General features: G+C 48.5%; 1 protein-coding gene across 1 annotated transcript in view; it reads right to left on the bottom strand.

Moving 5' to 3' along the window:
• Positions 1-16,773: 16,773 nt before the first annotated feature.
• Positions 16,774-27,888, bottom strand: part of slc23a2 (solute carrier family 23 member 2) — a 77,987-nt gene continuing 66,872 nt past the window's right edge. The window contains exons 11-16 of the mRNA XM_078429178.1: positions 26,274-26,421; positions 24,538-24,643; positions 23,010-23,139; positions 20,836-20,973; positions 19,413-19,508; positions 16,774-17,283 (exon numbers count right to left, since the gene is read on the bottom strand). Coding sequence (XP_078285304.1) covers positions 17,057-17,283; positions 19,413-19,508; positions 20,836-20,973; positions 23,010-23,139; positions 24,538-24,643; positions 26,274-26,421 — 845 coding nt within the window. The 3' untranslated portion in view covers positions 16,774-17,056. The remainder of the gene's footprint in view (positions 17,284-19,412; positions 19,509-20,835; positions 20,974-23,009; positions 23,140-24,537; positions 24,644-26,273; positions 26,422-27,888) is intronic.

A 27,888-nucleotide genomic window follows, 5' to 3' on the forward strand; every position in this document is an offset into this window, starting at 1 on the left:
GACAAAATGGAGAGGGTATAGAGGAGATTTACTAGAATGTTGCCTGGGTTTCAGCACTTAGGCTACAGAGAGAGGTTGAACAGGAGGATATTCTTTGGAGCGTAGAAGGTTGAGGGGGGACTTGATAGAGGTTTTTAAAATTTTGAGAGGGACGGACAGAGTTGACGTGGGTAGGCTTTTCCCTTTGAGAGTGGGGAAGATTCCAACAAGGGGACATAGCTTCAGAATTGAGGGACAAAGGTTTAGGGGTAACATGAGGGGGAACTTCTTTACTCAGAGGGTGGTGGCTGTATGGAATGGGCTTCCGGTGGAAGTGGTGGAGGCTGGCTCGATTTTATTATTTAAGAGTAAATTGGATAGGTATATGGATAGGAGGGGATTAGAGGGTTATGGTCTGAGTGCAGGTAGATGAGACTAGGTCAGGGAGAATGGTCGGCGTGGACTGGTAGGGCCGGACAGGCCTGTTTCCATGCTGTAGTTGTTATATGTTATATGTTATATGTTATTGATGCAAGTGCTCTAACAACATTTAAGAAAGAGTTAGGCAGGTTAGGGTTAGGGTTAGGATAGGAGAGGTTTAGAGGGATGTGGATCAAGTGCAAGCAGATGGGACTGGTGTAAATGGGGCTTGTTGGTCGGCGTGGGCAGGTTGGGCTGAATGGTCTTTTTCCGCGCTGTATGACTCTATGACTGGATGTTTGAATGCCCTGTGTCAAGGAAAGTTGTGGTGCTGCAGTAGGTAGTGCCATTGCCTCTAAGCTTCACTCACCCAAGTTCACTCCTGGCCCCCAGTAGCTATGTGGAGCTTGCAAGTTCTGCCTGTGATCATATAGATGTCTTCCCGGGTGCTCCAATTTCCTCCCATTCCCTGCATATCCAAGTACCTGTACAAAGGTCTCTTAAATGAATGAATGAATGAATGAATGAATAAGTTTATTGGCCAAGTATGTGCATATACAAGGAATGTGCCTTGGTGCTCCGCTCACAAATGACAACACAAACATACAGTTAACAATTAAAAATAAAGCATAAACACAACAAAACAATAAGGATACAACATTACGGTCTAAACATGTGGGTGAAAATAAACCAGAGCAACAAAGAGACTCCAGACTTTGGTTATTGAGTAGTTATTGGTTTGGTTATTGAGTAACTACTACTCATGGAAAAAAACTGTTTTTATGTCTGGCTGTGGCTGCTTTAAATGTTACCATCGTATCTGCATCAACCACTACCCCCTACAGTACGTTCCAGGCACTTACCACCCTCTGTGTAAAAAAACATGCCCTACACATGTCATAAGATCATAAGATCATAAGTGATAAGAGCAGAATTAGGCCATTCGGCCCATCAGTTCTACTCCGCTATTCAATCATGGCTGATCTATCTCTCCGTCCTAAACCCTATTCTCCTACCTTCTCCCCATATTCTCCTGCCCTTTAAATTTTGCCCCTCTCACCTCAAAGCTCTGCCCTGAAGTATTTGATTCTTCCGCTCTGGGAAAAAGGTTCTGACTGACCACCCTATCGATGCCTCAATTCTCTCCTCCCTCCACAGATGCGGCCTGACCTTCTGAATGCTGCTCTTTGTTTCCGGTTTCTGATTTCATATTCCTTGCAGGACTCTGCGATGTGTGAACCAACAGTTGTGTTTCCTGTGTTACAGACACCCGTAAGGCCGAAAAATGCTTTGGGATGTGAAGGGCAAGATTTCCCGTCAGCTTTGCAAGTACAGTTGTCCTTTGTTATGAAATAACAAGTGTCCGTGTAAACACACAAATGCTTTTGCATCAGGTTTTTCCTGCATCATGTCCTCAACGAGCCTGTTCTTGGCCCCAAGTCAGCAGAGTATTTTTAGAGGCGGTTCAGTGAAGCCCATTGAAACGTGAAAGACCAACTCACCATATTCATTATGAAGCCCATATGGCCTCTCTGTTTATTCAGCAGGTGGATCTGTTCTGCTTCCATTATAGTTCAATTGTTTGAGCATTAGTGGTACCCGAGATAAAAAAGCACATCCACTCACTTACTTTCTCGGTCATCTTGAGAAGATTTGGCATGTCCTACCTCCCTCGAACCTCGACAGGTGCTCGACAGAAAGTGTTCTGATGGGATGTATCTCAGCCTGGTGTGACAACAGCCCTGAAACCTGCAGAGAGTGGTGAACACAGCCCAGCCCATCACAGACTCACAATTGTTGATGACTGCTGTCCTTCCACAAAATCTAGCCCGGGCGTAGCAAGCAGATTCAGAGTGGTTTGTCCATAGACTCGCCACAGCCACAGCCTCAGCAAGGGTGTCAGGGGTTATGGGGAGAAGGCGGGAATGGGGTTGAGAGGGACAAATAGAAAAGCTATGATTGATAGGCGGAGTAGACTTAATGGACCGACTGGTCAAATTCTGCTGTGGTGCAGCGGTAGAGTTGCTGCCTTACAGCGAATGCAGCGCCGGAAACTCAGGTTCGATCCTGACTACAGGCGCCATCTGTACGGAGTTTGTACGTTCTCCCCGTGACCTGCGTGGGTTTTCTCCGAGATCTTCGGTTTCCTCCCACACTCCAAAGACGTACAGGTATGTAGGTTAATTGGCTGGGCAAATGTAAAAAATTGTCCCTAGTGTGTGTAGGATAGTGTTAATGTGCGGGGATCGCTGGGCGGTGCAGACTCGGTGGGCCGAAGGGCCTGTTTCCGCGCTGTATCTCTAAATCTAAAAAATCTAAATCTAGAACCTCTGAACCTCCATTCAGTCCATCTTCACGGGGCTTTGCATCAGGCAGAATGGAAGTGTCGGCAAGGATGCTGCCACATGGGCCTTTCCCTATTCTCTCTTCTACCTTCTGGGAGAAGACACAGGAGATGAACTCCCAGACATCCAGACTTAAGAACAGCTTCTTCCCCACGGATAGCAGACTCCTGAACCAATCACCTCATTCACACCCACTTCCCAGGGGTATTGCCACATCGGCCATAAGGTCAGAAGGTAAGAAGTGATAGGAGTAGAATTAGGCCATTCGGCCCATCAAGTCTACTCCGACATTCAATCATGGCTGATCTATCTCTCCCTCCTAACCCCATTCTCCTGTCTTCTCCCCATAACCTCTGAGAACTGTGCTTGCCTTGCCTTAGTCTTGCCTTATCTCTAACTCATTGTTATTCCGTTATTGTATTATCTTTTACCCAGCAGCCTTGCACCATTCTGCTGCTTTGCACCTCGTCCTTGTATTTATCGTTGTATCTATTATTGCAAGCGTGTCAAGAATCCAGAATGTTTTATTGTCATATGTCTCAAGACGGAACAATGAAATTCTGACCTGCAGCAATAATGCCGTCATGTCCATGTAGTTCGGGGCCTCTTTGGAGGGAGCAGTGTTTAATAGTCTGGTGGCTGTAGGGAAGAAGTTGTTCCTGAATGTGAACATTGTAGTTTTCAGGCTATACCTATACCTATACCTTCTTCCTGATGACAGAAGTGAAATGAAAGCATGACCCGGGTGGTGTGGGTCTCAGAGGATGCCGGCTGCCTTTTTCAGGCAGTGACTTTTGTAGATCCCTTCGATGGTGGGGAGGTCGGTACCAGGGCCGTTTTTACAGCATTATGGGCCCCCGGGCAAAGCAGTGTACTGGGGCCCCTACCGTTACTCTCCCCCACCCCCCTTTCCCTACCAGCCCCCCCCTGTCGTGCCGGCGAAAAGCACTTACCGAAAAGCACTTAGCGATGGACTTAGGGTGCTACATTGTTGCGAAAAGCACTTACAGATCGCTGTGAGAAGCACTTAGTGACCGAAAATGTTGCGAAAAAAGCACTTATTGAACCTACATTTTTTAAGTAGTATTTATTTATTGCAAGTCACTTAACATACACAGATCAGCATGGGGCCCCTATGCTCGTGGGCCCCCGGGCAAGTGCCCATCAGGCCCATGCGTTAAGACGGCCCTGGTCGGTACCCTTGAAGGACTGGGCAGCATTCACATCTTTTTGCAGTCTTCTTTGTTCCTGGGCTTTCACGTTTCTGCCGAACCAGTAGATGATTTAACCGATTAGTACTTGTCCTGCTTCCGGTGGACAGGACATACCTGGTTAATTTTCCACGATGTCAGGGTGTAGTTAGGTTGACAATCACAACATCCAAACTATTTGCGTACAGTTCAGCTCTGCTCAGGAGTAGTCGGGTGATTATCCCACTTCTTTGGTAATGTGGGGGATTGGATGAATAGACACAAAGTGCTGGATTAACCCAGTGGCTCAGGCAGCATCCCTGGAGAATATGGATGTGACATTTTGGGTTGAGAAGTTGCTGAGTTCATACATTCAGAAGGCAGAATTAGGCCATTCAGCCCATCGCGTCTACCCCGCCATTCAAACATGGCTGATCTATCAAACCCTCTCAAATCCATTCTCCTGCCTTCTCCCCACTGCCCTTGACACCCTTCCTAATCAAGAACACCCTTTCTTAAAAATTCCCAGTCTTTCCTTGGAAAAATGTCACAGGATTATTGCTGATAGAATAAGTGGCCAGTTCCCTGTCTTCTTTGTTGCTCGATGATCTTGCGACGAAAAACCTCTCGGTGATTATGTATTTGTTGGGTCAACTGTTGAGTTTATCAGTAAGCATAACAATCGGGGTGATTTGAATGTGTCTAATGTTGTTTGTTTTGGATTTTAGTCTCCAAAAGTCCCTTCAGACACGGTTGTAATGGGAGACTGGTGAAGTCAAATGTGGAGGTTAACAGATGGTTAAACTGAGATCTTGCCTGCAAATGAATGGAGTCATTGTCCCAGTGGACTGACTGATGTCAAGCAGTAGATAGAACATGGGAGCTCTCTGCCAAACAGTATTTCACAAGTGCAATCGGGCAGTTTCGCACGTGTACATTAGGAGCCTTGCAAATGCCAGGATAAATTACCAGTGGCGCCCAAAGTGGAGAGAAGGAATGGGTGATGTTTCGGGACTGAAGAAGGGTCTCGGCCTGAAATGTCACCCATTCCTTCCCTCCAGAGATGCTGCCTGTCCCGCTGAGTTACTCCAGCATTTTGTGTCTATCTTTACTAAGTGGCACATTGGCACAGCTAGAAGAGCTGCTCCCTCACTGTTCCAGCAACCTGGGTTCGATCCTGACCTCAGGTCTTGCCCGTGTGAAGTTTGCACAGTGTGCCTGTGACCACGTGGGCTTCCTCTGGGTGCTCTGGTTTCCTCCCACATTCCAAAGACATACGGGTTTGTAGGTCAATTTTCCCCAGTACAGGTAAGCCAAACCTTGCAAAACCTTCCTTTCTAAAAAAAAATATGTATTTTGATTTCAATAACTTGGGGGGATCTGGGGGGGATTTGATGGGAATGTGGGAAGAATAAAATAGGATTATTGAAGGATTATTATAAATCAATGTTTGATGGTGGGCATTCACTTAATGGGCTGAAAGGCTGTATGTCTCGATGACTCTAATCAAAGCCGGTGCAGTAAATCCTTCCAGAGGAGATTCTAAACCAGGAACCACACATTGTCAGGTGGATCCTTTGAGGTGCCATTATCTCAGTGGCGCAGCACTAGAGCTGCTGCCTTACAGCGCCAGAGACCAGGGATCGGACCTGACTACGGGGTGCTGTCTGTACGGAAATCGTACCTTCTCCCAGTGATTGCGTGGGTTTTCTCTGGGTGTTCCAGTTTCTGGGTGTAGAAGATTGAGGGGGGATCTTATAGAAACGTACAAAATTCTTAAGGGGTTGGACAGGCTAGATGCAGGAAGATTGTTCCCGATGTTGGGGAAGTCCAGAACAAGGGGTCACAGTTTAAGGATAAGGGGGAAGTCTTTTAGGACCGAGATGAGAACGTTTTTTTTCACACAGAGAGTGGTGAATCTGTGGAATTCTCTGCCACAGAAGGTAGTTGAGGCCAGTTCATTGGCTATATTTAAGAGGGAGTTAGATGTGGCCCTTGTGGCTAAAGGGATCAGGGGGTATGGAGAGAAGGCAGGTATGGGATACTGAGTTGGATGATCAGCCATGATCATATTGAATGGCGGTGCAGGCTCGAAGGGCCGAATGGCCTACTCCTGCACCTATTTTCTATGTTTCTATGTTTCCTCCCACATTCCAAAGACGTACAGGTTCGTAAGTTAATTGACTTCTGCAAATTGTCACCTAGTGTGCAAGATAACACAGTGTACGGGATGATCGCTGGTGAGCACGGCTCGGTGGGCTGAGGTGCCCGCTTTTGCACGCTTTTTCTCTAATGTCTAAAGACACATTTCCCATGTTGGCTTGGCCAATATCTCAACCAGGAACTAAATCTAGTCGTGAGGAGATTATTATCATATTACTGCCTGTGGAATCTCACTACGTGTAAACTGGCTGCCCTGTTGCCTGTGTTACAACAGTGACCTGGTTTCAAAAGAACTCTCTTGGCTGTCAAGTGCTTTGTGACTTCCCGGCCTTGTGAAAGAAGCTTTTGTCTTCTTAGATATCCTGAGGTTGGTCGTGGAGCTTCAAGTGCAGGCCTGGCATGGGAACACAGGATGACACTGTCAGGAGGACAGGACTAGTGAAACAGTAACCACCTATGCTCTTTGCTTCCTCAAGCCAAGTTGGGGAAAAAGGTCAACCACACAAAGGGGAGAGGGGTGGGAATTGGCCCCAAACCAGGGCTGGATATGGAGAACGAGGCAGACTTATGCCAAAAGCCACAGACAACTCATATTTACTGACAGCTGCTGTCCTTCCACAAAATCTAGGCCGGACGAAGCAAGCAGACTCATAGCATTTGGTCCATAGCCCGAGTGAGGGGGTCGGGGGTTATGGGGAGAAGGCGGGAGAACGGGGCTGAGAGGAAAAAAATAGATCAGCCATGATTGAATGGCGGAGTATACCTGATGGGCCGAATGGTCTAATTCTGCTCCAAGAACTTATGAACCTTCATCCATTTTATTAAACGGGTAATCTGTTGGGAGACACGACACTCCAACCCCTTGCCCACGGCAGACACAACTTGTTACCAGTGCTGGGTCAAGCGTGGTGCTGTCTGTGTGGAGTTTGCATGTTCTCCCTGTGACCAAGTGGCTTTCATCCAGGTGCCCCAGTTTCCCAAATACGTGCAGGCCGGTCACCGTAAATTGTCTCTGTTGTGGAATTTGGTGGGAATAGCAAGGAATATGAAGAGAAAAGGCAACCAGGAAAACTGGAGCAAAATTCACCTGCTGGGGGAACTCAGTGGGTTGGGCAGCATCTATGGAGGCAAACAAATGATCAATGTGCAGGCAGATGAGATTGGCGTTATGTTTGTGCCGAAGGACCTGTCCCTGAGCTGTACTGTTTTATGTACTACGTTCTCTGGTGAAAAACTATATAATAAGTTTACTTACGAGGAGCTTGAGGGTAATCTTTCAGACAAAAAGTAGTTGGTATGCGGAATGAGCTGCCAGAAGAGATGTTGGAGAGAGAAACAGTAATTCCAGCAAGAGACATTTGTACAGGTACTTGAATGAGCAGGGTATAGAGGGACATGGATGTAATGCAGGCAAGTGGGAATAGTAGGAAAAGGCAAAATGCTCGCCATAGACACGGACTGCCAAAGGTTCTGCTTCCATGTTGCATTACTCAATGATTCTATGACTTCCTCTTTAAATACCTGCGTTGATCTAGCCTTCAAAACCTTCTAGGTGGAGCATTCCAGAGATTGGACAGCTACCGTGGGAAGGAGCAGGGAGTAGGGCCAAATGTGGCCAGGGGTGGCGTTTGGGTGCAATTTATAGTCAGGCTTGTGACCGACTTAAAGAGCCCACTGACAGATACAGCTGACAGTTGTCGGACCACCAATAGATATAGATATGGATCATCATTGCCATTCAGTCAAGTGGAGGTGCAAACACCATTACGAAACATTCCTGTTTACCGAGCAGAATGAGGAATAATGGAGAACTTTCATTTGTGCTATTAACAGGCAAACGACTTGTGCAGTGGTGAGAACTAATGGTGCCTTCGGGAAAGGTCAGATTCTCAAATCTTAATGGATTTGTGTTGGAAGAAGTCAGTGAACCAGAGGCCAGAGACAACGTCTGTAGTTTAGTTAAGAGATACAGCATGGAAGCAGGCCCTTCGGCCCACCGAGTCCGCACCGACCAGCGATCCCCGCACCATGACACTATTCTACACACACTCGGGACAATTTACACTCACACCAAGCCAATTAACCTGCAAACTACGTCTTTGGAGTGTGAGAGAAAACCGAAGATCTTGGAGAAAACGGGGGAGGAAAGTACAGACAGCACCCATTGTCGGGATCGAACCCAGGTCTCTGGTGCTGCAAGCTCTATAAGGCAGCAACTCTACCGCTGCGCCACCGTGCCGATTTAGACAATAGACAATAGGTGCAGGAGGAGGCCATTCAGCCCTTCGAGCCAGCATCACCATTCAATGTGATCATGGCTGATCATTCTCAATCAGTACCCCGTTCCTGCCTTCTCCCCATACCCCCTGAGTCCGCTATCCTTAAGAGCTCTATCCAGCTCTCTCCTGAATGCATTGAGAATTGGCCTCCACTGCCTTCTGGGGCAGAGAATTCCACAGATTCTCAACCCTCTGACTGAAAAACTTTTTCCTCATCTCAGTTGTAAATGGCCTACCCCTTATTCTTAAACTGTGGCCCCTGGTTCTGGACTCGCTCAACATTGGGAACATGTTTCCTGCCTCTAACGTGTCCAACCCCTTAATAATCTTATACGTTTCGATAAGATCTAAATAAAAATTTTAAAAAATGCTTAATGCTTAAATGCTTATTATAAGATCTCCTCTCATCCTTCTAAATTCTAGTCGCATTCCTACACGAATTATAACATCAGAAGGGAGTATCTCAAGCCAAAGACTGTAGCATGGTTACGCATAAATGCTAAAAAAGATACCGGCACACGGAACAGCACCTTGGCACAACTAACATACCATCAGCCTCATAGTGCCATGCACCTAGTGCAATACTGACCCATGCATATATATAGTTTGCAACTTCTTTGCGTGATGGTGGAGGTTTCCTCTGGGTGCTCCAGTTTTCTCTCGCTTCCCAAAGAGTGGTCCTGGTCTTTTCTCGCCTCCTGCTCTTCACCAACCTTCCACCCACTCCCCTCGCACCCCCTACTGAAGAGGTTCCCAAACCAAAACGTCACCCATCCTTTCTCTCCAGAGATGCTGCTTGACCCGTTGAGTTACACCAGCACTTTGTATCTATCTTGGGTTGGTAGCTTAATTGGCTGCTGTAGGTAAGTGGTAGGATGCGGGAGGAATTAAAAAACGTAGGATGTGTAAGTGGGTCAGTGTGGACTCGATGGGCTGAAGGGCCTGTTTGCATGACCTATCTCTCAGTCATAGAGGGCCTCGATGGGCTGAAGGGCCTGTTTGCAGGACCTATCTCTCGGTCTCTCAGTTCTGGGAGTGGAGGGTTCATAAAAAAGGACCAGTACGGCACAAGAACAGGCCTTTGGGCCACAATGTTCATGCTGAACATGATGCCAAGACCATCGCTAATCTACCTGCACATAACCCATATCCCACCATATCCATAAGCCAATCGAAAAGTCTTTCAAATGCCACTAACATACCTGTTTCACCCGCCACCCGAACCAGCGTGATCCAGGCACTCACCATCCTCCAACGCCCCACGAATCTCCTTTATACTCTGCCCCCCCTCGACTTAAAGCTACGCCCTCTAATATGTGATATTTCCTGCCCGTGAAAAAAAGATTCTGACCGTCCACACCATCTGTGCCTCTCATAATTTTGCAGGCAACATAATTGAGCGATTTTGGAGCAGGAGTCAGCTGGCTCTCTCAGATGAACACGGTGCGTTTTTGTGGAATTAAGTGGCAGGAGTGAGTTAGTCATGGGTGATTAAAATACAGCACTGGTGGATGTAACGATAAACCCACGTCAGAGAAATCCATTAGTCAGAGTACAGGACAATAATGCTTAATAAATCTTCAGGGGATGTGCGAATGATGTCAAGATGCCTTGCACAAAGGATGAAGCCGCACCATAAATGAGTCATTTACCTCAAAGGAGAGACTGCTTCATGAGGTCTCATCCACCTTTGACGTGGGCAATTTCATAGACAGCTTGGGAAGCCTAGACCAGTTCTCTGCATCAGAGCAGTCACTGTGCCTAATAAAAGCTATTTCCTCCCCCCCCCCCACCCCCCATCTTCAAGAGACCAAGTCATCTAATTGCGAATCAGAAGAGCAAGGAAATTTAACATGTGCAGAATTCAGACTTTCAAGTGTAAAACAGCTGACAATGCCACACCAAAGGAACATTGTGTACAGAGTGCTGGAGTAACTCAATGGGTCAGGGAGCATCTCTGGAGAACATGGATGGGAGTTATTTATGGTTGGGAAGATAGACACAAACTGCTGGAGTAACTCAGCGGGACAGGCAGCATCTCCGGAGAGAAGGAATTGGTGGCGTTTCGGGTCGAGGCTCTTCTTCATCTGAAAAAGGGTCTCGTCCCGAAACGTCACCCATTCCTTCTCTCCGGAGATACTGTCTGTCCCGCTGAGTTACTCCAGCATTTTGCGTCTATCTTCGGTTTAAACCAGCATCTGCACTCTGAGGGGACTGAGGGGTAACGTTTTCCACACAAATGGTGGTGGGTGTATGGAACAAGGCTGCCAGAGGAGGTAGTTGACGCAGGGACTATCCCAGCATTTAAGAAACGTTAGACAGGTACATGGATAGGACAGGCCTGGAGGGATATGGACCAGGTGGGACTAGTGCAGCTGGGCAGGTGGGACTAGTGCAGCTGGGACACACGTTGGCAGGTGTGGGCAAGTTGGACTGAAGGGCCTGTTTCCACACTATATCGCTCAGTGACTCCTCCGGCAGCTTGTTCAACACACCCACTACCCTTTGTGTAAAAAGTTACCCCTCAGGTTCCCAATAGTGTCTAGGTTTCCCTGCGTGCCAGTACTGGGGTGCTTCATTTGGTGAGGCATTACAAATGGAAATGAACTTTGCGCAAAATCATCAGCAAACAGGCCGATTCCCACAGGCCATCACAACTGTTTCTGTGATCCGCTGCCACGGGGGGGGGGGGGGGGGGGGGGGGGTGAGCCCTTGTGTATATTCTAAGCTGAGATATAGTCCAAATCACAAAGGCCACCGAGAGATGTGGGGAAAAGGGCAGCGGATTTGAACGCTGAAGTCTCACCTGTTCAGTACTGCCTTCAACCACTGAAGGTCACCTCACCTTCTGTCTCCTTTCTCTGTTCGTTTACTTATTTATCTATTTATTCACTTCCCTGTAAAGCGTCTTTGAGTATATGAAAAGCGCTATATAAATGTAATGCATTATTATTATTATCTGATCAGCCATGATCCCATTGAGTGATGGCACAGTCTCAAAGGGCTGAATGGCCTGCAGAAACAGCACCTAATTAATCATCTCTCATTCTCTCCCTATGGTGGATAACTCTGACAGGACTGTTAAACATTAGTTAAATTATGAACCGTTGCCTACATTTGGCGGCAGTAAGGACTTTGGGCTTTTTTGCACCATTTATTGGTGTTATTCATTTATTGATTTATGCTGTTCATGAGTAATCTGTTTACTGGCCCGTCATGATTTCATTGTTCCACTCAGTACATATGACAATTAAACGCTGTTGATTCTCTTGAGTTGGCCAGTAATGGCAGCGAAGGATGGGAAATAAAATGCGTGAAGAGAAGGTACTTTTGTTGCTAAGTTTACACCATAGTTTTTTTTTAAAATTTTGCAATTATTCAACAAACTTGGAATGAGATTAACAGATATCATGTTACAAACAGCCAGTGAAATTCTTGCAAAGAGATCACAGGCATTTAAATAGATTTGACACATATTCATGATGCAATGTTGGAAAAATACACTAGAAATTTATCTGCATTTCTATGTGCTAATATTGCACAGGGTACAAAACAGAAACAAGAGTTATTTTTGTCAACAGACAGGCAGTAACAGAACAATTTTTAACTATCGTTCCAGCTCTTGAGATAACGCAAGATGCACTTAGCCAACCTGGACTGAAACCAAAGTAGCCACCTGAAACTGGCACTAAACTCACTCACTATTATCCTATGAGATGGGGTAGAACTAGCTAGAATGCCCAAATCTTCCAGCCCACCTACCACTGGTACAATGAACTGGAAGACAGGGAAGGGGGGAGAGCACCTTTATATGCCCGTTCGTACATGGTTCTGCCCGGTTTCTCTCTTTGTTCCCCATCTCTCATCAGGTAGATGCCCAGCGATCATACAACAGAGAGTAGGACTGGGAGTGGTGAGTGGACCAATTTAAAAAAAAAATTAGACATCACCACAGCTTTTGTTTCCGATGAGCGATCGATCGCCGGCTCTCAGAGTGCCAGGCTCAGTTCAATGCCCATGCCCCATCGTCTCCTAGTGATCCAGTTACATTGTCTACTGTACAAGCACCACTGCGATACTGGCCAGGGCAACCACATCAACGGGCACAAAAAGTGGCCAGAAGACTATCGCCAAACGGCTTAAAAAAAAAGAATTGTTTCCACTACCCGCACAAGACGATTGGCCTCGGCTGGGATGAGTGGAATTGATGTGCTAGTGACAAGGGTGGGACATCATTGCTCAGTTAGGGTGCAATGTGCTGGAGTAGGGCCTGCCCAATGCAGCCAGCTGTTGACCTGAACATATGGTAGCATTGCCTCACTGGTCTGATGGGGCTGGAGTGCAGGTCCACAGCCACTCAATAAGACCCCGTCACGTTTGTCAACCACCGTCTCAAGAGGCCAATTTATCCCTCTTGTGCTCACACAGGTGCCAGTTTCAGAAAGCTACACCACAACATGGCAGGGCGGGGAAGGGACCGAATGGAAACGACAACAAAGATTGATCAACAGTGCTTCTTTGTTGGATACAAGGTTACGTGGATCTGTCACACACAAAGTTTCTAATACGATGCAGGTCCTCCCACTGTATCCTCTCCCCGGCCGAGATCTCACCAGGTGGAGAACAGCGCACACACTTTCACCTCCAGTGAAACGCTCTCGACTCATGCCAACCAAACCCAGACCAGAGCAACAATTGCCCAGGATCACCCCCACCCCACTTCCCTCCCCTCCCCATATCTCAACCACTCTCTCCTCCCTAGCAGCATGTTAACATTAACTGAAAAATAAAAAAACAATCTACAGATATATATATATATTTGTAGATATATACTATTTACACACTTCAAGGAATTAATGGGTGTAGCAACCGTTTGGGTTGTAAGCCAGCCTGAAACTGATCGGAGGGCCAATCTCCAGGGTCAGCCAATCCCTGACACACAAAGTGGTCCAGTGGCTAACTAACCTTTGGGACATTTCCTCCCACATCCATCACTGCGAACACTTGACCCATTTACTCATCACCGGGTTACCAGTCTACCCACCCACCCAACTTGAGCAATGTTTAAACCCCTGACACCACAAAGGGTGTTGATCATGTTACTCAACCCTCTACCCTGGTACCTGCACGAACTAGATGGTCACTCCAGCGACTTCAACACTAATTACTACAATCGTCACACTTCATTGGCCATTGAGCGCCTCACCCCCCCCCCCCCCATCTAAACACATGAGAAAGGTGTCACAGAAATAAAGTTGACAATATTTACTGAACCCTCTTATCGTGTTACTTGCATTCACTCAATGGTCACTCCAGTGACTCCAACGATAATTACGACAATCGTCACACTTCATTGGCCATTGAGCATCCTCTCCCCCCCCCCCCCCCTTCAAAAACACACAAGGAAGATGTCAGGGAAATAAAGTTGACAATATTTATGAGATTGTGGTTCTGGTTTTCTCCTCTATTTTTTTTTTAAGCTGTTAATCGTGAGAGATCATGCCCAGTTCTCTTCTGACGGGTATGAGGGGTAGGTGGTTGGTCGCTGGATGAGGCGATACCCAGGATGGCCTTCATTCTCCTTGTGCAAGTCAGCTGCAACCCAAATGGAGCAATCTACTGCCCCAGCCCCGCCATCCCCCCCCCCCCCCCCCTCCCCTCGCACACCCCCATCTGAACCCAGATGTTTGGTGGAGGTCAGTAATACACCGGAGCGTTCTATGAAGGAATCACTCCTTGCCATTCAAAATTTGTCATGTCACAAAGAATGCAACGTCAAGAGAAAAAAAACCATTATGGATAATAAAGGCTAGTGTTAGACTTCCCAACGCATCCCCACATCTAGCAGGGATACAACCATATCATGGTTCGAGTCAGGACTGAAGCTTCTACAGTTTCACACAGATACTTTTGTACACGTTTGTCTCTTTGGCGCTACAGTTGTTATTGTTTGAAGAGGAGCCCTCTCCAAACATCACACTCCCATCCCATCACCAATAGCATTTTCCCATCGCTAACCATCGGCAACTCTCTCCAGTTCTCTCAGCCGACAAGAGTTGAGGAGAGAGGTCCCAATGGGCAAAAGTTGGGAGCTCTTTGAAGGTGGCTGCAAGCCAGCTGGTTCAAGGGACCTTGCCCGATAGCTAACGTACGGGAAATGGTGCCCAAGCAAGAGATCCTGCTTAACAATCATACTTCATTGGCCAAGCATGTTTTGCAACATGCGAGGAAACGAGGTGAGGAAGGGCAAGTGGAGAATGGAAGTGGCAGTGCGGCAGCATAACAACGGTGGCTCCCATGCTTCACCCAAGTCCTGGAAGCTTCCCCGACTTCCCATTGAGCCCAGGACAGCAGAGAACATGCAGGAAACAGATTAAGATAGAGGGTGACTGAACACAAAATTCCTTTAGTCAGAGGGTGGTGAACCTGTGGAATTCTGTGTCACAGAAGGCTGTGGAGGCCAAGTTAGTGGAATTTTTTAAGGCAGAGATAGATAGATTCTTGATTAGTACACGTGTCAGAGGTTATGGGGACAAGGCAGGAGAATGGGGTTAGGAGGGAGAGATGGATCAGCCATGACTGAATGGCGGAGTAGACGAAGGGCCAAATGGCCTAATTGTACAATTCCTTTTGACCTTATAACACAAGTAGAAGCAGAGCCCACTTGGCTACCTAAGCATGTTCTATATTCAGTAAGATAGTGGCTGATACATATTCGTAGCCTAAATACTTGCATACTTCCGCATCCTCCTCGGCTCCAATGTGATTCAAATGTCTGAAAGCTAATGATTGCCAATGCAAAGCATTGGAAGTAAAGTCAGTGGAGAGAGCAGGGCGGACCAGAGTATTGACAGGTGAGGTGAGCATGTTCAGTGTGAAGAGGTGGTGGGCGAGGGACAGGGAGAAGTGGGCAGACTGACTGCCCCGCGGAGTTCCACCTCAGACTGACTCAGGACCCTCGCACGTCAAAGGCGGAGGGCGCTGGGGAAAGCGGTGAAGTGCCGCAAAGCGTTCAGGCTCAAAGGAAGGACGACACAAGCTGAACCAGGGCGAAGGAGGACCTCACTGAGGTCAATTAGAGTCTCGTGGACAGGACGAAAAATGGATGAATTTGGGTCAAGACAAACACGTGGATTAGCACAAGACAGATTCCAGGCAAAAAAAAACCAGTTGAAGGGCTCAAAATCATTGGAATCATGCCACAACTAAGCTTTTTTTTCTTCTTGAGAGTGAAGGGGTGGAATCTAAAAAGCCCATTACAATTTACTTTTTAAAAACTGCATGTTCTGGAAATCTGAAATAACAACTGAAAATGCTGGAGATATTCAACTTTCCAGACAGTAGCAGTGGAGCAAGATCTGGAGTTAACAACTAGGGTCGATGATCTTTCTTCAGGAGTCAAGAGGTAAAAGTGATGAAGGATGCAGTGAAATGGAGGGGAGGCGGAGCGAAAGGAAACTGCGACCCTCTGATAACTGAGACACTGAACACACAAGTAAGTACTTGTCAGACCAGAGGGTTGGTCATCTCAGCTGAACTGTCCTGAGAGTACATCACACACCTCCGGACTTCACTTTGACTGCAACTATTTCAGATATTCAGCCCTTCCAGTTTGTGTAAACTGGCCAATACTTCCGGGATTCCTTTTAATTTCAAGTATTTTTCAGTGTTTCTCTCCAGTGTTGTCCAACATGGTGTTTTGGATACACGAGGAACTGCAAGTGCCACCAAGTGCTGGAGTAACTCAATGGGCCAGGGAACATCTTTGGACAACAAGGATAGTCCTATCCCTATTCTCCAGATATGCTGTCCGAGCCACTGAGTTACTCCGGCACTTGCGTCCAATACTGCGCTCTCTGCCCTTTCCGCTTGCACCCATCTGCTCCTCCTCGCATCTCCTTTAGACAAGACCCACCGCCACTTACTTCATTCAGTTTCTCTGCAGCCCCACCCTATTGCAGGCATTCATTCCCCTTTCTCCTTGCCAGCCACCCCTCTGCCCGTCACTGCCAGGGTGGTCGAGTTCTCACCTTTCCCCAATTACGAAGATAACTCACTGACCCAAAACATCAACTCTGTTCCTTGCTCCACATTCGCCACATGACCTGCCGAGCACTTTCAGTAACTCCTTTACCAAGGAGTGGGACGTGGGGGACGAATAATAGCGGGGTGAAATTTCAGGTAGACGAAACTGACTCGAGGTTTTCTCATTAAGGTGACGCATTGCTAAATCCATCACTGATATACGCCTGACATCTCCTCCCTCCCAATTAAATGCCCCCCGCCCTCTGCTCAGCTGAAGGTCGAGGGGTTGCACTGCCCACATGGCGTCCCAACTGTGGGGCTTCTCCCACCCCAGGTACCTCCCCCCCCCCCCCCCCCCCTCCCCCCCCTCGCAACACACACACGACCCCAGAAAACAGCTTTGTCAGCACAGGCAACAATGACTCGGATGAAGTGCTGACCAGCGATGACTCCTTGACAAAGATATCAAACCGACAATGGGAAAACACTCTGCTCCCATCCCAATCGACACGTCAAGAGAGATTTGTGCGGCCGTGCGTGCGTTAAGGAGGGAGCGGAGGGAATACGACGCAATACAACTATATTTTCTGCTTTGGGGCACATATACAGGGTGGACGGGAGGAGCCACAGCCAACAGTGATGGTGTCCCCCATCGCTATACCGTCGACTCGGGCATCTCGTCCTGCCTCCGACTGTTCTCCTTCTCCCTGCTCTTCTGCCAGTAGTACCCAGTGAAGGTCGGGCTGATGGGCAGATAACTGAACAGTTTGTGACGCCTGAGAAATTTCATGCCGATGGGCAAGTCGTAGGTCTTGCTCTCTTCGGTCTTGGCTCCAACGATTCCAATCTTCCACTTGCGAATGCCCCTCTCTTCAGCGGTTCCTGCAGCGGAGCAAAATGGGGAAAGAGGTCAAAATGGGGAAAGAAGTGGCATTTCTATCGCGCAGCAGTAGAGTTGCTACCTTGCGGCGGCAGAGAGCCGGGTTCGATCCTGCCCACGAGTGCTGTCTGCCTGGAGTTTGTACGTTCTCCCCGTGACCGCGTGGGTTTTCTCCGAGATCTTCGGTTTCCTCCCACATTCCAAAGACGTACAGGTTTGAAGGTTAATTGGCTTGGTAAAATTGTAAAAGAATTGTCCCGGGTGTGCGTAGGATAGTGTTATGGTGCGTGGATCGCTGGTCGGCGTGGACTCGGTGGGCCGAAGGAACAGTTTCCGCGCTGTGTCTCTAAACTAAACTATAGCACCACCGGCATCTCGAAGAGCTCTGGTGTCAGTGAAGAATTTAGTGCCAATGAAGTATGTACAGCAGGCTCCCTGACAATAACCAGATATTAGTGATACTGAAGGCTTGCTCCCAAGAACACTGCTCTACTTGAAAGGCCACGAGGTGGTGGAGGGACTCCCGTGATGAGCATTCGATGGCACCGTGCCTCTCCCCGCTGGAGATTAGAAGGATCAGGGAGAACCTCATTGAAACTTACCGAACAGTGAAAGGCCTGGATAGAGTGAACGTGGAGAGGATCAGAGGCCATAGCCTCAAAATAAAAGGACTACCCATGGAAAGTTGCGGAGGAATTTATTTCGTCAGAGGGTGGTGAATCTGTGGAATTCATTGCCCCAGAAGGCTGTGGAGGCCAAGCCAATGGGTATTTTTATAGCGGATGTTGACAAGGTTCTTGATTAGTATGGCTGTCAGAGGTTATGGGAAGAAGGCAGGAGAATGGGGCTGAGGGAAAGAAAGATCAGCCACGGTTGAGTGCCAGAGTAGACTTGATGGGCCGAATGGCCTAATTCTGCTCCTATAACTTAAGAATTCAGCGGGTCTGGCCGCATCTTTGGAGGGAAATGGACTGACAGTGTTTCTTGGGTCAGGGCTGGTCTTCAAACTGACCCTTCTTCAGTGGGGAGGAATTGTCGACGTTTCAGGTCCAGATTCGGGGTCTCTATCCATAAAGTTAACAATTCTTTCCCTCTAACCCCTTCTCTGTCTCTGAGGATACTTCAATGCTTCTACTCTGGGGCTATAGAGAGCATCCTGTCCGGCAACATTACAGTCTGGTTTGGGAACAGCTCTGCCCAGGACAGGATGGCCCTGCAGAGAGTAGTGCGTTCGGCAGAACGCACCATGGGAACTACACTCGTCCCCCTGCAGGACCTATACATCAGGAGGTGCAGATCCAGAGCAAGCAAGATTATGAGGGACCCCTGCCACCCCAGTAACGGACTGTTCCAGATGCTACGGTCAGGCAAACGCCTCCGCTGTCACGCTGTGAAAACGGAGAGGATGAGACGGAGTTTCTTCCCACAGGCCATCAGGACTGTTAGCTTTTATAACTCCAGGGACTAAATTTTGTCTTCTCTATATTAACTTTATTTATATGCTGTAACTGTAATTCTTTTTTGTGCACAATCCGCAGGCATTGCCACTTTCATTTCACTGCACATCGTGTATGTGTATGTGACAAATAAACTTGACTTGTCTTGACCTGCATCCGCAGATGCTGCTCTATCCACTGAGCTCCTCCTGTAATTCGTTCCTTGCTCCCGAAATCCTGCAATTTGTTCATCAGCGAGTTAGATTTTAAAAAGAGGAGGAGAAAATAGAGGGAGTAGAGGGAACCCCAAGGTCCAGGGCAGTGAGGGGATTAAAGTAAGTGGTGGAGTGAAGGTAATCAGGCAGCAGAGGTTGGAGTTGAAAGGGGGTGGATATCACATTACAAGTACATTTCATGATGCAACAAGGAGACTTTGATGTGCCATTGCAACCTTAATGTGGAATTAACGATGTGGGGCAATATTGGTCCTGCACTGACTGGCTTGCATCCCTGTGTGGCCAACAGAGGCTGTGGCAAACTCCACATTCGAACTTACATGGGCCGATTCACCCCTTAGGTCTGTACTGGCCAAGTGAAGGGGGAGGTTGTACCACACTGTGGCCAAGTATTCAGCCCTGAGATGCACGAGGCCCCTGAGTGCGAGTGTTTGAGCAGGATGGACATGTTGAACCCACCTGGAATGGTGTTGTCCAGCAAGAAGGCAACACAGCCCCCCACAAACATGGCGGTTGTCAGCAATACGTTCAGCACTTGGTCAATCTCAGCAATACCTGCAAGGTAATCCCAAAATGACCGATCAACAGTGACAATGCACCAATACAATTAATGTTATCTTGTGAAACATGGAGTAGCGAACACGTTCTCCGGCCCCTGTCACGCAGAAGTATTGTGTGAGACCATTGCAAGCACTCATAGAACATACAACTGTACAGCACAGGAATAGACCCATCGGCCCACATTGGGGGTTTTTCACGTTCAGAAGTCATAGCAGCTGAATTAGGCCCTTTGGCCAATCGAGTCTAATCTGCTATTCAATCACGGCTGATCTATCTATCCCTCTTAATCCCATTCTGCGGCCTTATCCTCCAACTTTGTGCTTAGTTAAACTGATCTCATCTGCCTGTACATGATCCGTATCCCTCTATTTCCTGCACTTCCATGTGCCTATCTAAAAGCCTCTTAAACACCACTATATCTGCCTCCACCACCACCCTTGGAAGAGTGTTCCAACCCCCCCCCCCCCCCAACCACTCTCTCTGTAAAAATAAATTGCCCCACACATCTCCATCACACTGTCCCTCCTCTCACCTTGCAATACGCCCTCTAGTGGTGAACATTTCCACCCTGGGAAAACAGTTCTGACTGTCTACCCTATCTATGCCTCTCATAATGTTTATATACTTCTATCAAGAGGGCACCACAAAGGCGTAGGGGTAGAGTTGCTGCCTTACAGCGCCAGAGACCCGGGTTAGATCCTCACTACAGGTGCTGTCTGTATGGAGTTTGTACGTTCTCCCTGTGACTGGTGGGGTTTTCTCCGGGTGCCCCGGTTTCCTCCCGAACTCCAAAGACGTGCAGGTTTGTAGGTTAATCGGCTTCTGTAAATTGTAAATAGTCCCTAGTCTGTCAGATAATGCTTATAAGAAAATAACCGCAGATGCTGGTACAAATCGATTTATTCACAAAATGCCGGAGTAACTCAGCAGGTCAGGCAGCATCTCGGGAGAGAAGGAATGGGTGACGTTTCGGGTCGAGACCCTTCTTCAGATAATGCTTGTTGGTCGGCACGGACTGGTGGGCTAAAGGGTCTGTTTCTACGCTGTGTCTTCCCTCATCCTCTGACACTTCTCACTTCACCCAACGCGTCTGTGGACACTCTGACAGTGGCAGTCTGCTGTCTCAGCCCTGCGTTTCGACAAGCAGAGGGTAGTATGATCAATCTGCTGAGACTGGAGGACCAATTTGCTGGTTCCCTGGTCCCACTTGCCAACATTTGGCCCATATATCCTTCTAAACCTTTCCTATCCATGTAGCTGCCCAGGTGTCCTTTTAAACGCAGACAGCACCAGGGAACACTGTTATATGGAACAGACTTACCTGTCACGAGGGGATTCCGCTTCAGGTAGCTGGGCAACATGAGACCAAAGAAGATGGAGAATCCGAGGATAAAGAGGTTACGCGAGGAGTTGAGGTCCACAAACTGCAGGTTGGACAATCCCACAGCAGTAATCATTCCTGCAGGTAAAGTGTCACATTTACTGAAAAGCCTCCTCACCAGAGAACACCTCAACTCAGCTTCTCTGGACGGCCATTTATAATCGGCAGCCTCTCTGCCCCCCATTAACGTCCCGGAATGGCGGGACTGTCACATGTTGAAAGACTGGAGCGACTGGGCTTGTATACACTGGAATTTAGAAGGATGAGAGGGGATCTTATCGAAACGTATAAGATTATTAAGGGGTTGGACACGTTAGAGGCAGTAAACATGTTCCCAATGTTGGGGGAAGTCCAGAACCAGGGGCCACAGTTTAAGGGGCTCAGATCATAACTTGACAGTCAGGGTCACACTTGACTCGAGAGTCAGGAAACGGGCCCTTCAGCCCAACTTGCCCACGCCGACCAAGATGCCCCATCTCCACTAGCCCCAGCCACCCGCATTTGGCCCATAATCTTCCCACAAATCCATGCACAGGTAGGTGTGGAATGACTGCGAGCGGCATGGTGCAGGTGAATTGTGCCAGCAGTCGCCCAGCTTGTTTGGTGCGACCAAGCGGCATGGTGCGGGTGCATTGTGCCAGCAGTCGCCCAGCTTGTTTGGTGCGACCAAGCGGCATGGTGCGGGTGCATTGTGCCAGCAGTCGCCCAGCTTGTTTGGTGCGACCAAGCGGCATGGTGCGGGTGCATTGTGCCAGCAGTCGCCCAGCTCGTTTTGCTGATCTCTATCGCAAATTGACATAATTTGGTGGGGGGGAAAAAAAGAGCAAAAACACAGATGCTGAAAACCAGAAGAGACGACGGAAAATACTGGAAATGTGGAGAGGGAAAGTGACCTATTGTTTCAGTTCCCAGATCTCAAAACCTGAAACGTTCCCTCCGTTACTCTCGCCACAAATGATGCCCAATGTTTCCAGCACTTTGGTTTTGTACCACAGCCCAGCGGCATGGTGGCACAGCGGTAGAGCTGCTGCCTTACAGTGCCAGCAACCCTGGCTCGATCCTAACTGCAGGTGCTATCCGTTCAGAGTTTGTGCGTTCTCCCTGTGATCGCATGGGTTGTCTCCGGGTTTCCTCCCACACTCCAAAGACGTGCTGGTTTGTAGGTTAATTGGCTTCTGTAAATTGTTCCCAGTGTGTAGGATAGCACTAGTGTGAACAGGTGATCGCTGGTCAGCGTGGACTCGGTGGGCCGAAAGGGCCGGTTTCCACACTGTATCACTGCAGAGCTACATAATGGGCAGCACGGTGGCGTAGCGGTAGAGCTATTGCCAATCAGCGCCAGTGACCCAGGTTCAATCCTGACTACGGGTGTTTGTCTGTACAGAGTTTGTACGCTCTCCCCGTGACCTGTGTGGGTTTTCTCCGAGATCATCTGTTTCCTCCCACTCTCCAAAGATGTACAGGTTTGTAGGTTAATTTTTTTAGATTTAGAGATGCAGCGCGGAAACAGGCCCTTCGGCCCACCAAGTCCGCGCCGCCCAGCGATCCCCGCACACTAACACTATCCTACACACACTAGGGACAATTTTTACATTTACCCAGTCAATTAACCTACATACCTGTACGTCTTTGGAGTGTGGGAGGAAACCGAAGATCTCGGAGAAAACCCACGCAGGTCACGGGGAGAACGTACAAACTCCGTACAGACGGCGCCCATAGTCAGGATCGAACCTGAGTCTCCGGCGTTGCATTCGCTGAAAGGCAGCAACTCTACTGCTGCGCCACCGTGCCACCCCATTGGCTCGGTATAAAATTGTAAATTGTCCCTACTGTGTGTAGGATAGTGTTAGCGTGCGGGGAACGCTGGTCGGTGTGGACTCGGTGAGCCGAAGGGCCCGCTTCCGCCCTGTATCTCTAAGCGAAGCTAAACCTGGTGGTTGAGAGCTGTCGTTACTGGAGCCAAGGTGCAGGACCCATGTTGAACCCATGTTAACTCACCCTCCCGCGTGCTATTCAACTACCATCTGTTAACCCACCTTCCCACAAGCTAGTCACCCAGGTCAGTGCAGGCAGCTACTCCAGATATTTAATAAATCAAAGAAATGGCAACATACCAAACAAGGTGCAGAAGAGAGCTCCGAGGACTGGGTCGGGGAGGGATGCAAAGAGAGCGCTGAACTTTCCGATGGTCCCCAGCAAAATCATCATCAAAGCTCCATACTGTATGACCCTCCTGCTCCCCACCTACAGAGACAACATGGAGGGTTATCAATTAGAAACGGTTTAAAAATCAGCTCTCCGACCAGCGGGAAAACCAGGAGACAGTGCAACGCAGAGAAGGTGTCCAACATGTGCAGCATGTCTACACCGAAGATGGATACTAAATACTGGAGTGACTCAGCAGGTCAGGCAGCATCTCTGGAGAGAAGGAATGGGTGACGTTTCGGGTCGAGACCCTTCTTCGCACCGAGAGTCAGGGGAGCGGGAGTCTGGAGACATGATAGATCATAGCAGGCTTCCAACATGGTGTGCTTGCGATCAGTCAACCCAGAACTAGGAAGCCCATCGGATGAGGAAGCCCATCTGCTGACTCGGTGTTAACAGAACGTCCCTGGAGAACACCAGAGGCTCGCCATTCTTACAACAGGACAGCAGAGGAACAGGTCCTTCAGCCCACGACTTCTGTGCTGAACATGATAGAATCATTGAACAGAACAGCTCAGGAGCCGGCCCTCCGGCCCACAATGTCTGTGCCGAACATGATCTCAAGAACATGACTTATCTAACTGCACATAACCCATGTCCCTGCATTCCCTAATGGTGGCAGCACATGTAGATAGGGTGGCAAAGAAGGTGCATGGTATGCTTGCCTTCATTGCTAGAGGTATTGAATATAAGACTCAGGGAGTCATGATGCAGCTGTATAGTTAGGCCGCATTTGGAGTATTGTGTACAGTTCCGGTCGCCCCATTACAGGAAAGTTTCAGGATAAAGAATCACCCGACTAAGATGAGAAGGAAATACTTCTCCGAGGGACAGGAATCTTTGGAATTGAGGGGGGACCACATTGAAACACACAGAATAGTGAAAGGCTTGGACAGAGTGGATATGGAGAGAATGTTTCCATTCGTCGGAGAGTCGAGGACTAGAGGTCATAGCTTCAGAATTATAGGACGTTGCTTTAGAAAGATGAGGAGGAATTTCTTTTAGTCAGAGGGTGGTGAATCTGTGGAATTCTTTGCCACAGAAGGCTGTGGAGGCCAAGTCAGTGGATATTTTTAAGACAGAGATAGATAGATTCTTGATTAGTACAGGTGTCGGAGGTTATGGGGAGAAGGCAGGGAGGGAGAGATAGATCAGACATGATTGAAAGGCAGTGTAGACTTGATGGGGCGAATGGCCTAATTCCACTCCTATCACTTATGATATGAATTCTCTACCCTGGGAGTTGAGTATGTTCAGTTATTGAATGTTTCCAAGAAAAAATTAGATAGGGCCAAACTGGGGGGTTATCGGGAATAGGCAGGAAAATGGCATCGAACCCAAGAATTATCCCAGATACAAGGGTTCAACAGTTGATCCTTTCTTCTTAGTTTCACTGAGAGGGCCCAGGCCCTTGCAAATTCCCAGTGGTAGTCTTACCTTTGTGATTGCCAGCACTCCGATGTTGGGGCTGGAGGACGTGGAACCGTTTCCGGTGCCAAGCAGCCCGTCCAGTATGCAGGACAAACCTTCAACCATGATGCCCCTGCAAACAAAGAAACACCAAGGTGTGGGAACAATCACTTGGGTAGCGCTGGCAAAAAACAAAACAGACAAGCATCTGCCACCATCGTTACCTGGGCAATTCAACAGTGGCGCAGCGGTAAAATTGCTGGCTTACAGCGTCAGAGACCCGGGTTCCATCCTAACTAAGGAGGCCAACCGTACAAGGTTTGTACATTCTCCCTTCAGCCCACCGAGGCCGCGTCTAAGGGCACACCGCACACTAATGCGATGCTTCACACTGGGGACAATTTGCAATCATACCAAGCCAATTAACCTACAAATCTGTACATCTTTAGAGTGTGGGAGTAAACTGGAGCACCCAGAGGAAACTCACATGGTCACAGGCAGAACTTACAAACTCCGTACAGAATAGCAGCGGTGGTCAGGATCGAACCCAGGTCTCGGGCGCAGTGAGGCAGCAACTCTACTGCTGTGCCACCCTGGTCAAATAGCTTTGGTCATTTCAGTGTCTCTGTTATTGATGCCCCGGGTATACTGGTGACTATTTTTTTAGTTGCCCAACTCCTGTGGCCGGTTTTGAACTCTTGTACCTGGTCTTACTGCCCACTGCACTGTTAGTCCAGTGACTCGCGCACCATGGGTGGCACGGTGGCGCAGCGGTAGAGTTGCTGCCTTACAGCGAATGCAGCGCCGGAGACTCAGGTTCGATCCTGACTACGGGTGCTGTCTGTATGGAGTTTGTACGTTCTCCCAGTGACCTGCGTGGGTTTTCTCCGAGATCTTCGGTCTCCTCCCACACTCCAAAGACGTACAGGTTTGTAAGTTAATTGGCTGGGCAAATGTAAAAATTGTCCTTAGTGGGTGTAGGATAGTGTTAGTGTGCGGGGATCGCTGGGCGGCGCGGACCCGGTGGGCCGAAGGGCCTGTTTCTGCGCTGTATCTCTAAATCTAAATCTAAACCATGTTCCCATCTCTACACACAAAGGCACGCGCGCACACACACACCCAAAGGCAGAAAGGTGTGCTTGCGCGCACCCACACACAGATGCGCACACACACACACACACACACACACACACACACACACACACACAAAGACCAAGGCACGGTCACGCCTACACAGAGACAAATGCAGACACACATACACAGGCACACACACGCACAGGCACACACATGCACAGGCACACACACACACAGGCACACACACAGGCACACACACACACACAGGCACACACACACACACAGGCACACACAGGCACACACACACACTCAGGCACACACACACACACACACAGGCACACACACACACTCAGGCACACACACACACACAGGCACACACACAAAGACCAAGGCACGGTCACGCCTACACAGACAAATGCAGACACACACACACACAGGCACACACACTCAGGCACACACACACACTCAGGCACAGGCACACACACAAAGACCAAGGCACGGTCACGCCTACAGAGACAAATGCAGATACACACACACACACTCAGGCACACACACACACAGGCGAACGCGCACACATAAAGGTGCACACACACAAAGGCGCATGCACACACAGGCACACACACACACAGGCACAGGCACACACACACACCCATAATGGCGCACACGCGCTTCAGACAGTGTTTGGTTACCTGTTGATTGCGTGCACCGGTGGGGTTGGGGCACCGGACAGCCGGGCACAGGCATAGTAATCGCCGATAGACTCGATAATACTGGCAATCACCGCACTCATCATCCCAATCACGCCCGCTAAGGACAGGGTGGGGATCCCCCACTGAACTGTGGAGGGCCAGAACAAAATGATCAGTTCTGCTTGGGGAACAAGGTTTTCAATATCACAACCGCCAAAAGACAAATCAATAAGGCCTAACTAAAAATGCTGGATTAACTCAGCAGGTCAGTCAACATCTCGGGAGAGAAGGAATGGGCGACGTTTCGGGTCGAGACCCTTCTTCAGACTAGTCTGAAGAAGGGTCTCGACCCGAAATGTCGCCCATTCCTTCTCTCCCGAGATGCTGCCTGACCTGCTGAGTTACTCCAGCATTTTGTGAATAAATACCTTCGATTTGTACCAGCATCTGCAGTTATTTTTTTATACTAACTAAATAGCAGGATCAACTTCAAAAGAGTGCAGACACGATAGAGAAAAAACAGTGTACTTAAAAAAATGAGGATAATTTGCAAGAATCATTGGGGCCCCCATTTCTGAGGTGGAGAAATAGCTTAAACATCATGGGAAGACACAAAGTGATGGAGTGCCTCAGCAGGTCAGGCAGCATCTCTGGAGAATGTGGAGAGGCAACATTTTGGGTTGCGACCTTCTTCAAACTGATTGTAGGAGAGGAGGGGGTGGGGAGGAAAGCAAGCTGGAAGAGAGCAAGGGCAGGACAAAGCCTAGCTGACAGTACGTGGAAAAGTGTAGTAAAAGGGAACTGCAGATGCTGGTTAATACACAAAAGGATAAAGTGCCGGAGTAACTCAGCAGGTCAGACAGCATCTCTGGTGAACATGGATAGGGTGACGTTTCGGGCTGGGACCCTTCTTCAGAATCTGAAGATGACATCTCAATCTATTAGTAAAGTCCCCACCCAAAGCGTCACTTAACCATGTCCTCCATGGATGCTGCCTGACCCCACTGAGTTACGCCAGCACTTTGTGTCTTTGGTAATGCAGCATCGGCAATTCCTTGTTTCCACAGCTTAAACTTCACCTTGTATTTATGCTCCATGTTGGTCTTCGTCTACATAATTGTCCAAGTGTTTTTGGGCTGTAAGGTCACATTAGCTCAAGGCTCCTTTCTACTACCATTATGACACATGCCAACCATTAATAGGGATTAGCAGTAGGCAATTTCTGAAGAAGGGTCCCAACCATTCTTTATCTCCAGAGATGCTGCCTGACCCGCTGAGTTACTCCAGCACTTTGGGTCTATCTTCATTAATAAAGCCTCTCAGTGTTAACCTGATTGTATAAAATGGGGTAGAAGGAGGAAAGGGAGAGAGAGTAAAATCACTTCAACTCAAGTCCGATCCGTCTGATCATTGCACTGAGCTCAGGTGCTAAGGTTGGCTGTGGCTCAGTGCTCAGGACACATCACCAAGGCAGAAGGTTGGGGGCTTCAGTCCAACGCCTCTAGGTGCTTGAATACAAGGCTCAGTTGGTAGATTCAGAACCACAGCACCTCCGCGCTGTCAGAGGAGCTATCTTTCACACAAAATGCTGGAGTAACGTAGCGGGTCAGGCAGC

The sequence above is a fragment of the Rhinoraja longicauda genome, chromosome 36 (assembly GCF_053455715.1).
Source record: "Rhinoraja longicauda isolate Sanriku21f chromosome 36, sRhiLon1.1, whole genome shotgun sequence".
Taxonomy (NCBI): domain Eukaryota; kingdom Metazoa; phylum Chordata; class Chondrichthyes; order Rajiformes; family Arhynchobatidae; genus Rhinoraja; species Rhinoraja longicauda.